This window comes from Notamacropus eugenii, chromosome 5 (genome assembly GCF_028372415.1).
Source record: "Notamacropus eugenii isolate mMacEug1 chromosome 5, mMacEug1.pri_v2, whole genome shotgun sequence".
In the NCBI taxonomy this organism is placed as follows: Eukaryota; Metazoa; Chordata; class Mammalia; order Diprotodontia; family Macropodidae; genus Notamacropus; species Notamacropus eugenii.
Genome location: NC_092876.1, coordinates 59,635,450 through 59,650,785, shown reverse-complemented (window position 1 = coordinate 59,650,785; position 15,336 = coordinate 59,635,450). Strand labels below are relative to the sequence as shown.

The window sequence follows — 15,336 nt, the reverse complement described above, 5'->3', positions numbered from 1 at the left end:
TCCTGTGTGATTCTTGTTCATGCCTCTCCACAGAGGTCCATACAACATACTAGAGGCCTCCCTTTTGATCATTTTAGACCTTGTAGGTGTCAAAGTAATCCTCTAGCCATCCAATATACTTTGCTTTTTGCTACAGGACAGGCCCACTTCCTTTGCTGGTATGATTCAATGCTATTTCCTCCCTTATGCCACACCTTTAAATCAATGAACATGTGTTGTAATGTGTATGCTTATCCCATGTCTTTCCACTGCCCTTTTGGTGACCCCTCCAAATCTGATTCTTTAGAAATAGTAGTATCATTGTTCTCAACCATAAAGCATCACCAGGAGAACATTTGTGTTGAAAAAGATGGGGTTTTGTATCATCTTAAGCAAAGAGACTTCTACTGTTCTTATCCCAAATGCAAACCACCATCAGCATTTTCCCTTCAATTTAATTCTAGGCCCGACTCACTGTCCATCTGTAGCCTCTATCCCAAAGATACAGGAACTGATGTACTAACTCAAAGCATTGGCTATCCAACACCATGTCATAGTCTCATCAATAGGAATTTTTCATCCATTTAGCTTTACCTGACTGGTGGTAAGTTGAGCTCTCAGGGGAGCAGCAGGGCTCAGTGGAAAAGTGAGTGGGAATACCTGGCTTCAAATGCCATATCACCTATACAACCTCTGGCAAACCACTTAACCTCCCTGGGACTCAGTTTTCTCATATGTAAACTGAAGGCTGTGAATGAAATGGTCTCGAAGGTCCCTCCCAGCTTTAGAACTGTGATCCTTTCTAGCACTGTCTGTGGATAATTATGGGTTTCACTAAATGGTCCTGTAATGTTCTGAGGTTTGATATCAGAATATTATCATTTGCAAACAGGGGCATCTCTAGCATCTCACCATCTATAAAAACTCCTACCTCCTTGTGGATCTTCTCCAAGAAAACCTTCCTGAAAGAGTTAAAGCTACAAAAGGTATTAACCAGGAAATATGTTCAACATAGATGTCCATCAGTGTCATGGACATGCATAAAATTCAAATAAAATGATTCCCAATCAAAAGAGATGTTAATCCAAATACTACTTTCAGATTACACTGTATTTTAACTAATTCAAGCCTGATCAGTGCTTAAAAGCCCATAGCAATGTTAAAGAGGTGAATTTAATCAACATCAAAAAACAGAATAAAAAAAATTGTCCAAGCTGTGACATGTAACTTGACAGGCAACCATAGAAGGAGTCCTTCAATGTACGTATCTTAGAAAGGTGTTACAGATGCACAGTAAGCTGGATCCAGAATCAGAGAGAAGACAGGATTCAATGTTATCTGGCAAACCGTGCACTTGATCCCAAACTACTTACTGGTGCAGAAAGTCCTTCTCTGTCCTTCCAGTGACTTTCAATATCATACAGTTACAAATCATGGAACACCATGATCTCAGAAGAATTAAAATGGCAACCCAAAAGGCAATGGAAAGATCAATGATGGTTATTAAGCAACGAGCACGCTACTAATGATTGTGAGAAGAGGTATACAAAGATAACTTAAAGGACGTGCGCAATAACAAGAATGAAACAACACAAGGACAGTCCAAACAATACACTAGTTCCATAAAATTTTAAGAGAACAAGAGGAAGATCTCTGGTATATTCAATAAGCCCTTTATGGATGACTTAAGGGTAACATGGACTAGAACAGCACAGGATAAAAAGACACCGAAGAAGTCATGATTGGCTGGAAGAAAACACTACACCAAAGCAACCAGAGGTTCCCCAAAATGCCAAAATTGCTTTCATTTGTATATGAATTTACCATGGAACTGACTATATTAGGAGTGAAAGAAAGGCTAGGGGTGCTGATTGGTATTGCTCCGTGAAGTGACAGCTTCACACTCAAATTTTCACCTGTTTTTTTTCCAAGGTAACCGTTAGCAGCTTAGAAAGACAAAGATATAAGCACTCCATCCTTTTCTCCATTTGAATACTAATCTTTGGCAGCATCATATATTACTCACCCAGAGCAAAAACTATCTCAGACCTAGATGTGATGCACATGTAATAAACTCTGTGTTCTTGATCATAGAAGGACATTTGCATAGCTACTCACAACACCACTCTAAGTAACTTAAGGATTATTTGGAGGGAGGAGGGAAGGTCACTTGAATACCACAACTACATATTTTAGTCTAGGTTAAAAGCTGCTTAAAAAGTTCATTCCCCAAATGGATGTAAAGCTGGACCCCAAAAGTAGTCTGGCACATGCACCCATTTTTTACATGTGAGTTGACTTGATGAAAATACAGTCAAAAATTTTGGCCCCATTCTTTACAAAGATGGAGTGGTACAGAATGCTACAAATAAGATCGTATACTTTTTGCATACACTGGTTGGTTTTGCTGCACTGTTTGTGTTTTGTTTTCTTATTTATATATTGGGAAGTGTAGGTGATTAAACTGCATTTTAAAAGAAAAAAAAGAAAGCCAAGAATGCCAACAGCCATACACCAGCCATTCTCAGTCTCATTCACTCACAAAATGTGGTCACACATTGGTAAAACAACTTTAAAGTTGGTTTTTAATCTAGATTTCATCAGAATACAAAACTCCATTTTCATAGATAAAGTGGCACATCTTTGCAGCTTCTATTGCACCAAGAATTTAAAATTAAGAACATAAAACAGAAACATTTGGTTTGAAAACACTGCAAATAGCCAAGTACAGTACTTTGGTAAATCAAAAATAAAAAAGGCTTATATTGACAGAATTAAAAAAAAAAAAACACTTTGGGGTATAAACTACAGACATTAGACTCTAGGACACGTTTCTCATCATCAATTTCCATAGATAAGGCAAGACTTGCTAAGTCTATGGATCATGACCCCATGGAGGTCTTAAATATCTCCAGACTGAAGCTAGAACAAGTATAGTGCAATCTGAAAAAAGAGAAGGCCCCTCTTACATCAACACACACTCACACCCTTCGTAAAAGGCATGCTAGTATACCAGCCCCACAGCTGCAGACCAAAAGGCAAGCAGGCTTGAGATGACAATTCACCTCTCTTCTTTCTTTTACGTGAATGTATGGCTGTTGAAGTACCAGACTGATAGCCAGAGAAACCAGATGCCCTTTAATCCACAGAAAAAAGAGGAAGTAAGGGCGGAACAACATAAGGTTCATACCCAAACACTTCCATGTCAGAAGCTCCAACAAAGTGAGCAGCCAGATGAACAAACAGTAGTTCGGTCTCCATGTCCAAGTTCAAACCATTATAAGGAAATCATATAAGCAATCTTTCAGATATTCCCTAATAAGAACTGGCATCACACCTGCGAATTCATTTCATATGGACCACAGAATCATCATTAAGTGGTAAACTACCTTGTATTCCTACCAACCCTCATGAGAGTCAGGTAATGGGGGCATAGGGAGAAGGGGAGAGGGAGGGAGAAAAGATTCTCCATCACTGGCTTAAAAGAAATTTACTATATAGAAATTTATGCTTGTGGAAATAAGTTTCAAAAACTGGTACCCACACTACTGAATATCTAAACAGAACCCTCCAGGAAACAGACAAGGCATACAACTCTCATATGGCTCTATCCTCAGGATATACATTTTGAGATAGAGAACAGTATTTGCACTTTGTGACTTATTTTCAATATTATTACGTTCTCAGTAAATCACCATCTTTCATTTAAACATATGATTTTAAAGGGATTCTGATCATTTTCAGCATCAGGCAGCATGGTGTTATAGAAAGAGTGCTGGTTTGGGAGTCAATAGACCTGGGTTCAAATCCTGCCACTGACAATTATTAGCTATGTGACCATGAGCAAGCCTTAGATTCCCCATTTGTAAAAAGGGAATAACACCTGGACTGCCAATCTCACAGGGATATTGTGGGAAAAGTACTGTCACAGCATTATGTAAATGTGAGCTATCATCACAACTTGGGGACAAAACTTGGGGACAAAAACTTAAATTTTAGAATAGTCAATTAAAAAAATGTATTTTCAACTTTGTAGGAAGACATCTCCCTGTAAAAGGTGATGTCTATTAATCAACGATGCCATCCATGTCAGCATAACTGTATGAAGCTCTCTGATTTTGAATAACACCACTATGAAATCTGAGATGACTAACACTAGGAAAGAACTAAGATCAACAATATATAGGCAAATTATAGTTTCTGTAGTTAAAAGCTTTGAAACGAATAGTGCCCTGAGGCCAAAATGTGCATACCTGTACTTCTACTCCAAAAAACGGAGAACAACTAAGATTATATATGCAATTAACTCTACTCTTTGTCTCTGTAAGCATCCAGTTGGCAAGTATGCCTTTCTGAGGTTACTTCTGCCCCAGAGTACACATTTGTATTTCTTTACTTCCTGCTTTGAAAATGATCAAAAGTTTCAGGAATGGTGAACTGAGATCACTATTGTTGACCCAATAAAACCCAGGCAAGGCCTAGGGAGGTTCCCCTAAACTAGAAAAACTGCAGCAATGGAATCAAGATCTACCATATTAGTTGAAAGAAGATGTCAGGGCATATTTACAATGGGGGCTTGCTGACTGCCCAAGACAGCAACAAAGCCCAATTAACTCATTCACAAAAGGTTCTCCCCTATTCGATTGTACTTTCACAGGCAAAGGTTTCCCTAGAGTAGCATTAACAAAGTACTAGAAATTACCTACATTCCGGCTTCTCCTGAGCCCAGGTCTAGCTGCTCCACAGGAGAGGTCACACAATGCAAACCCTTGATGCCAAGAGAGCTATGGAAATGTTTTCTGTGCTTATGGAAGAAACTCTAGATGATCCTCAACTAGCAGTTAAGAGTTTTCTTTTTGCCACAACTTCCTCACCCAGAGATCACACCTGAAAGCATAGATTCAGTTTGTCAAAAGAATATTAAGTTTGTACACACACACATAGAAAATCTAACTCCACAATCCATTCTGGTAGTTTCCAGCACTAAATATAACTGCTCTGACCCATACATTTCTCTCTGGTTCAGCTGCCACCAATGAAGTTTTTTTCCCTCCCACCCTAATATGAAAAATTCTTTTTAAAACTTTTATAAATGTAGTACTACTAATTAAACTCCTACAGAGCTTCTGAGTGCTCCCTTCTTTTCTCTGCAGTAAGAGCATTCAGGGATACCTTCATTTAACACTACTGTCTCCCAATAACATGAAAGCAAAGATTAAATCCCTAGTCATGATTCAAATGGGTGATCCTGGCTAGGCCAGCAGCCACCAAAAAGTGGCCTTATCTGGTACTAAAAAATATACAGCTTTCTAAATTGTGGCTGCATACTAATGTCAAGGCTCTATCAAGGTACAGACATGAATTTCATTTATCTTGCTTCATGGGCAACTGAGGCAGTAAATTCTTAAATCAAATCTTAAACTAAAAGATGCCTACTAAGATAATAATCCATATCCTCAGTTCCTAAAAATAAGCACTTAAACAGTATCAATTTACAACTGAAGAAGTGAGAGAAAACAATAAAACAAATCACTGGGGCAGCTTTGATGAACAGCGCCACTATCATTTAATCCCAGAAATGTTACAAATTATAAATTATTCAATCCAAGAAACATGAAGATGTGACAAAATAAGTGCCCTTTAATCTTTATAGTGCCTCCCAAATTCCTAGAGATAGACAGATATGTTCCTCTTGACCACTAACAGGGACCAAGGAAGCAAAGAGGTAGTTTCCTTCAACATTTCCTATAATGGATCTCTTCAGTTACCTCTGATTAAAAATTCTGCTGAATTTCACGTTCACATCACTCTTCTTGGTCTTTCTGATGGGGCCCGTTCTCCTCTGTCAGCTGTCACACAGGAGCACAAACCCAACAGAACAGAAAGACAGCTCATTCAGAAAAAGCTTGGTCCCAATTAGGAATGTGACCAGAGATGAACACCAACAGAGTAACCAATGCTAAATAATATTAATAAAAGTGTTCAAAAACACTCAAAGACAAAAGGAATCTTTTGCTTAAATAATGAAGACTATCTCAACTCAAGGGATTCTACAATACTGAGAAGGAAAAAAAAAAAAAAAGACTGACCAGTATGCATGGTGTGTCTCCACCCAGCTGTTTAAGAAACCTGATAAATATTACAATCTGTATTCTGGAAAAATCCCAAACCACAATGTCCTGGGAACAATCCCAGAAAAATGTTAATGTTCCAATGAAAAGGTCATCAAAATGGAGACAAAAAAAAATCAAAACACATCATCCAAACCAAAGAAAGCATAAATGCTGCTACTAAAAAGATAATTCCATGAATCCAGGGCCAGCCCAGATAAGATTATCTACACAATTCAAATATTGCTTTTGTATATCTCCCTTCTGGGAATCTTTACAACTGGGTAACTTTTTTTTTTTAATGGGGAAATCAGCTTATAATGACAAGTTCTGTTTTCACACAAACCAGTCAAAATTTGAAGATTAGACACCATACATGCAGATATTCCCAGATAGAAAAGTTTTCCTTCATACAAACTAAGAAGCCTGAGAAGACTCAAATTGCTCAAGCCTTGCTATGCAACATCAGAATCAGACTTATAGTTTAAGGATCTTAGCTGAGATGCCTGCTCTGACCTGCGATCCACAATGGCATGCAGTGAGGTTTTGCACTATCAAAATCCCAAAAATGAGAAATAAGTTCATTATTACAAGGAATTTGATTTCCATGACACTAAAGAAATTTTAATTCAGGGATCAACACAGTTACGTTCCCTTGACATCTTTGATAGCAGCTTTCCAAATCTAAAACAGAGGGGAAGAAATCTGAGATGTTTAAAATGTCAACTTGGGAAAAAAAACAAAAGTCATTCTTCCTAACATATATGGTTCTCCCTTTATAAAAACAGCCTTACCCATAAAGAATCCCTTTGAAGGCAAGTTCTTCTCAGACATTAGGTCAGGAATTCCTTGACCTCCCCTTCATTACTATGAAAGAGAGGAAAACCCTGATCCAGTGATGTCCAAAGTTCCAGAAATATTTTGTAAACAATAAGGCAATCTTTTCCATTTCAAAGAAATGGGTACCAAGAAATCAACAATTCTGCTTTTTCTTTCTCCTCTCTTTAACAGTCAGAAGCATTAGCTAGCATATGGCTTGAGTACAACTAGACATGAAAAGCACCTGGTCCAGATTGAAACTCAAAAGTCAGGAAGGGGAGAAATCTAAATTATTCGATTTTCACCCTGACTATAGGCCCCATCTACCCCTGTATTATACAGCTTTGGAAAAACAGTTCCTGAATTTTTGTCTACGCAATTAGGATCAGAAGAAAATAAAAGAAATCTAAACTTGTTCCTGAGTTGGAGATCATTTGCAAACTACCCTGTATTTTAATGTCTGCATATAAACCAGGGAAAGAAAAAAGGCTTGTCATTCTAAATTTGAACCTAAGTTGAATTAATTTGTGAACAATACAGCAAAACTCACCCCAAATATTAAGGAAAGAGCCCATAACCACTGAACTCATTGTCAGGGAGAGCAGAGCCACATAAAATGTTCCACTGACCTAATGAACCATTCCTAAGTTCTTGAGTTTTACAGAAGGTGTACAGAACTGCACATGTGGTCAAAACAAGAACACAAAAGAACACATCACTAACGAAATGCTAAATTAAAAAGAGCTAGGGACAAACTAATATTTTTGTATATGTTTTGTAAGCTTTTTCCTTTCTTTTTTTTTAAAATGATGGCCTTATCAGAAAGCTTAGTCTATTTCCTATTCAGCAATCCATTTTCCATCAGCTTATTGTTTTAAAAGACACCAAGCCCAGTCAGATGTTGAGAGCAGCAAAGGTCTTCACCAAGGTGACCTGTGCACTAGCATCTGCCTCACAGCGATTGTTATCTGTGTTGTTACTCCTATTCTCCGACACTTTCTGACGGTGTCGCTCCTCCTGGCGTTTCTTCTTTTCCAGGCGCTGCTGCTCTCTCTTTTGTTTATTTGTTACCTGAAAGAGAAGATTGTCCATATCAGTGTGAACATGTCTGACACAGACTTATGCTGCCTACAAGAAAGGAAAAACTACATGCAAGTGTAACCCCACCCTCCCCATATACACACAAACTTTAGCTTTTCTGTATGAATTCAGAAATCTTTCAACAGTAAAAGAAATAACCTCTGATTACCCATTTTAAGTCTACCTCCCAGATGAGACATAAGAAAACAAAATAACTAAGTTTCATTCTCCATTCTCTACTTTTCACAAGCCAATATTCAAAGACAGTTCTGTTACTTCCCAAATTATCTAATAACCTGAAAAATGTAAATTAAAATAATTTTAAGGGAATCTCAGCACCCAATTTTTTTAAACTGCTAAAAATGATAAAATTCAATGTTGGTGATACTATTGTGAAAATGGTTATCCTGTTAAAATGTTGATGAACTGTGAAACGGTGCAAGCTTTTTGGAGAACGATCTGTTGAGCATTAAGTTCCTCCTTTGTCCCAGTTACTCTAGTAGGCAAGAAAAATACAAAAACAAAAATGAAACCATCCAGGCCCTCAAGAAGCATATCTTCTATCAGAGGAGAATAAGTCTAATAGGAAATAGATATGTAAAACTAAATACCATCCACTAACAACCAAGGAGGGGAGGAAGGTGGTACCAGCAAGACCTATAAAGAAAGTAACACCTGAGTTAAGCTATGAAGGAAAACAAGGAATTGGAGGGTTGGAAATAAAGGGGTGAGAAGTGGAGTTGAAGGAATGTGAGGTATAGAAAGAAGGCTAGAACATAAGAGTACATGAGGGAGGGGATGATGAAAAAGGCTAGAAATGAAGTTTGGAGCTAGGTTGTTAAGGGTTAAAGGAGTTTGTATTTGATCCTAAAAGGATGCCACTGGAGTAAACTGGGAAGGAGAATGGCATGGCCAGACCTGTGCTTTATTACCATTGATTTGGCAGCTGTGTGAAAGATGGACTACAGAGAAGAGAGACTTGAGGCAGAGGAACTGCAATAGTGCAAGGAAGAAAGGATGAGGGAATGGACTACGGTAGTGGTTTTGTGAATGGAGAAAAGGGAACAGAGATTGTAGAAGCAGAATTGACAAGACTTAGCAACTGACTGGCTATGTGGGGAAAGGGAGAAGAAGGCCAAGATTACAAACCTGTGTAGCTAGAAGCAGGGGGTCCTTTATGGAATAGAAAAATTCAGAAGAGATGTGGATTTACAGAGGAAAAATAAGTTCTGTTTTTAACATGCTGAATTTGAGATGCTTACAAGACATCCTATTCAAAATGTCCAACAGGCATTTATTTGGTAATGAAGGAGGGGAGACTGAAAGAGCAAAAGGTTTCAAATTCTAGATGTATAGCTCTAAGAAGCAACTATATTAAGACGAAAACTTAACCTGTCGGTGTCAATGATGTTAGCATAGTTAGTATAAGTTACCAAACTGACTACATCTCTTGACCTAGCAATCACATTGTTGGGATTTTAGCCTAAGGATGTTATTAAAAGAGGAAAAAAAGTTTCCAAAAAAATAAGTATTTTTTGTACAAAAGTATTCACAGCCGCTTTTTTGTAACAGCAAAACACTAGAAACTCACATATCCAGCAACCAGAGAAATGCTGAATTTATGGTATATCAATGTAAAAATATTATTGTGCCACAAAAATTAACAAATGTTAAAATAAATATGAACAAATAAAATATACAGAACAAAGTTAGCAGGATTAAAAGAACATAATTGATGGTTATATTTTAAAAGACCACAACTTTTTAAGCACACAAAAGAAATTAGAAAAACACATAAAATTACCATTCTATTATTACCAATATTTTTAATCAAAAATAGTACAGACTTTATAGTATTATTTAGAATTTAGTGCTAAATAAGTTTCATTTGTATTCTTAGTGAACACAAATGGCATGCCTAGTACACACACACACACACACACACACACACACACACACACACACACACACACACACACACTCCCAAAGAAGTACCTAATCAGAGTCAAGGCCAAACAGTTTAGCCTATTGCAAAACCCAGTAAATTGAAAACAGTAAGCATTCATTCACTCATTCACCACTCAAAATACAACACACTATAATAGTGACAAGTTCCTTTCCACTAATCTAAATGACAAGGAAAATGACTTTATCTTGTGCTACTTTGGATCACAAGATCTTTTTTTTTGAAGGAAATGTGAGTATTTAAAATGAATCCCAGTAATTGTATCAAATTTCATATTTAGGATGGAAGTTACAGGAAGATAAGATTTTGGATTAGCATAAGGAGAAATTTCCTAATGATCAGGAATGGACTGTCTTTGTGCATTCTCCTCGATTAGAAATATTCTAGTGGACACTAATGAGCAACTATCAGGAATGCTATAGAGCAATGGTGTCAAACTCAAATAGAGTAGGATCCCTGTGGTCACATACTGACTCAGAAAACTACAAATCAACATTATCTATGCTGTAATGTATTTTTATGCTGTTTAAACATTTCCCAAATACATTTTAATCTACTGTAGCCCCTGAGTCTGACACCTTTACTGCAGGAGAAGGTACTTGTTGAGTAAAAAGTTGTTAATCTGGTAGATGGAGTTCCTTTGGGGTTCCTTTCAACTCTGAGTTTTCAATTCCAAATAACTTTAATAAACAGGATCCTACCATCACCCTTTCCACTCCCCTCATATATACCTTGAGGGGCTGGCTTTTACTTGTTTTGTTTTCTCCAACAGGATTGGTTTGTGTTTTATTGTTTTCATTTCCACTTTCACTTAAGCCTTGACTTCCAAAGATTCTGTTTCCACTGCCGCCCTCCTCCCATATGGAGCCACGCTGTTTCTGAGCTCTGCCGTAGATCTCCAATTTCTCCTCTGCCTCATCCAAAGAAAGGTATTGTGCTGAAATAAATTGAGAATCCAAGATGTTCAAAGAATAAAGCTGGCACATTAAATGACTCCAGGGTTAATTGAGTCCCTAGCACATTATCACTTAGGAAGCCAGCTTTCTTGAGGTAGTCTGCCAGCAAGCCACAAATATCAATTGATCGTATCAGGAAATAAAGAACCCAAACAGGCTGAAAGATTTTAGATAAGTGGACACAAACATACATACACACACACACACACACACACACACACACACACACACACACACACACACAAAAAACCTGATGCTCTTTCCATGATCATCCTTCATACAAATTAAGTAAGGTGCTTCAGTTTTCAATGTAAATTTTGAGAACACGTTCTCATTTTCATTTAACTCCCTAAAGAAAGAATATTGCCAGTCACAAAATCTAACATACAATAACTGTACCCCTTGGGGTAGATATAATAATATATATGGAGTATATAAAACTAAGTAAAAATCTGACCTGGAAAACTACATGGCTGAAGATAACTGATGAGGTAATAGTAAGCCTTTCATCACAGCAGCATCTCAGTAAAGATCTGCAGTTCAAGATGATAGAGATTTTAAAAGCTGTCATTTGATAAATGTTGGTGCTTTGGATTACATGGCAGATTCTAGCTAAGGATTCCAAATGATATAATAAGGTACTCTGTCCTTCCATTCTATTTTAACTGGAATGGTTCTCACAACTACAAAGCAAAAGAACTCTACTTAGAGGAGCTAATGCTAACAAAACTATGCTGTGTATGATTTGAGAACAGAGGAATTTAGACCTTACTCTTCATTCATTTTGCAGGTTTATAAAGAGTATGTTATCTACTTACGATTTCTTTTCCCCTGGTTCATCTGTACCATCGCAAGTATTGCAGATTCAATGTTGTAATTCTCAGCTTCCAAGTTCTGGACTATTAAATTAACATCCTATCCAAAAATCAGAAAGATACATCAATATCCTATTTATATGTGCCTATCCAGTTTCATTGCAGCAACTTAATAAAATATAGCAATGGCTCTAGTTAAAGATTTCTATATACTTTACTCATTATAGGGAATTCCTTCATTTCAACAATAAAGAAAAGAGCTTTACCTTAGAATATGCACACAGAGTGATCAATAAAGTCAAATAACTCTGGAGTAGAGCTAATACTAGTTCAGTTCCCTTCTTTTAATGTAAAAAGTTCCCTTTTTTTAACAGACTTTTTTTTAATTAACACCCAGCACTAATTAAAAAAACCAACATATGCTATGTTAACAATGAGAACATCAGGCAAACCTACAAAATGAAAGGGAAATAATTAGTGTTCATTAAAGCTGAAAAAAAATCCCATCATATATAATTAGCCATGTAAGCCCGTAAGTAAGTGCAGTATCATCCAGCAGGACTCAGAATTCTCATGAAACTATTTTGGCACAGCAAGTATACTTCTGTCACAGAGAGTGGTAGGTCTTCTCAGTAGTCCTAACATTGCACACTACAGTCAGCAAGAGCTATGTCCTCCAACTAATATTCCTTACAAAATATTTCTCTACTATGTAGATACTAACTGAACATCCAGTTGCATTACAAACTTTCTGTACAGCATCTTCTACTTCATCTTTCAAGTCATCTTCAAAGTCATCCTCCTTTGGCTTAATCTTCTCTCTCTTATTTGACTCATCTTTATTAAGCATCTGAAACTAAAAAAAAAAATTGAATTTTGAAGCAAGAATCATGGACTGGACTTCCTGTCTTTATTGTCTTCATTAGAGGCAGATATTCTGATCTCAAAGAAAATAAAATGCATGAAAGAAAAATGATGAAAAACATGCTAAGATATTTCAAGACTGTTTAAATATAATATCAATAAGTGGGTCAACATTTTACTCAGGAAAGGAGACTGAGACAACCACCCCACACACACACAAAAGATATCTAAGGGCAGTCACCACATTAAATGTTTCTGCTTAACTGTTTTTCTTGCTTACAATGAGGGAGGAGGTGTTTTCTTCCGGAAGCAACTGTGACATACAGAGAGAAGGCCTCAACATAAAAAGACATCCAAGACAACTGAAGGGGGTGGGTGGCAATGGGAATGAAATGACTTGCCCAGTGTCACACAGCTAATAAGAGTGTGAGGCTAGATTGAACTCAGATCCTCCTGTCTCTAGGGTCCACTGGTCTACCTACCCAGTTGCCCCCTAGAATAGTTACTGAATTGTCTTAGAAATGGAAGTCAGCCCAGTCTACACCAAACAGACAACATCCATAGCTATTCTTTATGGTCCTAGAAACCATAATATAGATAGTAATAGTAACTTTAGAGGCAAACATCTCCCAGTGAAGTGCCAGAGGCAAGAATAAAACAACTCAACCTCCCCACTGCCTTCGCCCCAGCTGAATTATTGCAATAAGAGAGGACTCGCCTATTGTTTGAAGACACCGACGATGGGATAAAACCACCAGCACATATCTTTCATCTGGTTTCCTGGGTTTTGACTAAAAATGAATAAGTCATGACCTAACATTGTTTACATTCCCATTGATCAATCCTATCTGACCACAATTTATCTAATCCCACATACCTAATTCTATAATGATGTCCCTACCATGCTCAGTTAACACCGAGTTCAGTTTCTATAATCACGAAGAACAATCCACCCCTAGGTCTCTAAGACCCTTTATGTACCTAATTCCCTATAAGTGGCATCATACTTAGTTTGTAACAAAGAAAAGGAAGCACTGAGTCATCATCTCTGCTTCTAATCTATATTGGGAATAAGGCAAAGAAAATGCTGCTTCATATAAAAACCAAAGGTGAAAGCAAAATAAAAAGTGGCAGAATGAAAATTTCAGTGAAAAGAGACTAGCTTAAGTTACAACTGCTTCTATGAGAAGCAGAAAGGACTCTGCTGAGAAAACATTACCTGAGATGAATGAGAAACAAACCAATCCTGCAGTTCCGGAAAGCTAGCTCTCCACGAAAACATCCATATTAGCTACTGAACTCCAAGAGTACCCTCTGCTTTCTCTCAAGGGCTACATTACAAGGCTAAGGAATTGGGGAGGAAGACTATGCTCACATCTGTCTGAAGATGGGCAGGCGCTTCTGAATTATCATTAATTCTCCGAACGCTGTCATAGTGCTCGCCATATCGATATGCAATGTGCAGCTCCCTGACATTGGCTTTGTCCGTACCACGAATCTGAAAGCAAAGCAGAAAGAGATGTGTGCCAGCAACAAACACTGAAACTCTGCTCCAAACCCTTCCAGAGACACTGCTTTTCTATGAGAGAAGAAGGCCCAATACGCCTGTAGGAATTACCTTGGGCAGGCCACATTACTTAGGGCTTTTAGAAGCAGAAACCAGGCCAGCTTTCATTACTAATTATGCCATCCACACCCTCTAAACCAGAGATCCCACTGCTAGGCATATATTCCAAGGCAATCAATGAAAGAAGGAAAAGTCCCAGAAAACAAAATGTCTCCAAATCCCCAGTCTCTAACACTGCATTACACAGGAAGCACTTAATCAATGCCTGCTGAACTGAAGCTTCTGAGCTGTGTGATCCTGGTCAAGCCCCAATCTGAAGAGCCTCAGCTCCCAAACCTTTAAAATGAAGCTACTACTGGCACCACCCACCTCCAACAGGACTATAAGGAGAATGGTTCTGCAAATCCTAGAGGAGCCAAGGGACAGGAGAGACTGGACTGTCTGATACAAATGTGAGATACTATTCTTATCAATGGTATTCATGTTTATAAAAATGTTCTCTTTTTTAGCATACAGATAGCTAGCCTTCCCTTTTTCCTACTCACAATAAAAAATGAAACACAACTGGAATTTTATACACTGTTACAGTGTACATGGTACAGCAAGGCGGCGCAATCAAAAGAACACCGGGCCAAGAGGCTCCTCAGGCACTTGCCAGATGTGTGACCGTGGGCAAGTTTGGGTTTGCTTCAGGTTCCCATAAAATGGGGATAATAGCAGCACCCATCTCTCAGGGTGGTTGTGAGGACTGAATGGGAGAATAATTATAAAGTGTTTACCAGTGTCTGGCACACAGTAAGCCCTATGTAAATGTTTCTTGTTGTTACAATTGTAACAATTACAAATGCAACTTGTTACAATTACAGAATTGTAATAAAGGAATGTTTCACCTTAAAATCCTCTTTTCTAAAAAAATTCTCCAATGGCATTTTTAAAATACTCCTGTAACATATGTGGTATGGCTCTCTCTGCTCCCAAAGAGCTAATTATGTTATCCAACCATTCCTGGGCTTGACAGGTCTCAAAGAATGCTTGACGCAAAGCAGGCATTTAATAAATGTCTGCTGGTTGATTGACTTCCTATAAACTTCAGTGTATCAATGTGTAATTCTATGATACTATAATCCCACTCCTGTACATAACTACATTACCTCTCAAAGGCGCTCACATTAATTACTGC

General features: G+C 37.7%; 1 protein-coding gene across 4 annotated transcripts in view; it reads right to left on the bottom strand.

The window, feature by feature from the left end:
* The window catches only part of OTUD3 (OTU deubiquitinase 3), a 52,543-nt gene that overhangs the window by 29,304 nt on the left and 7,903 nt on the right, over positions 1-15,336 (bottom strand). Inside the window, exons 4-9 of one of the 4 annotated variants that reach the window (XR_011967049.1) lie at positions 13,965-14,087; positions 12,450-12,581; positions 11,729-11,825; positions 10,686-10,891; positions 5,748-7,979; positions 2,538-4,866 (exon numbers count right to left, since the gene is read on the bottom strand). Coding sequence is in view for 2 of the 4 variants with exons in the window: in XM_072609126.1 (XP_072465227.1) it covers positions 7,803-7,979; positions 10,686-10,891; positions 11,729-11,825; positions 12,450-12,581; positions 13,965-14,087 (735 nt within the window). In the remaining 2 variants the exon portion in view is untranslated. Of the gene's footprint in view, positions 1-2,537; positions 7,980-10,685; positions 10,892-11,728; positions 11,826-12,449; positions 12,582-13,964; positions 14,088-15,336 lie in introns of those variants that run through there. The other 3 variants (XR_011967050.1, XM_072609125.1, XM_072609126.1) reach the window with 3 other exon arrangements.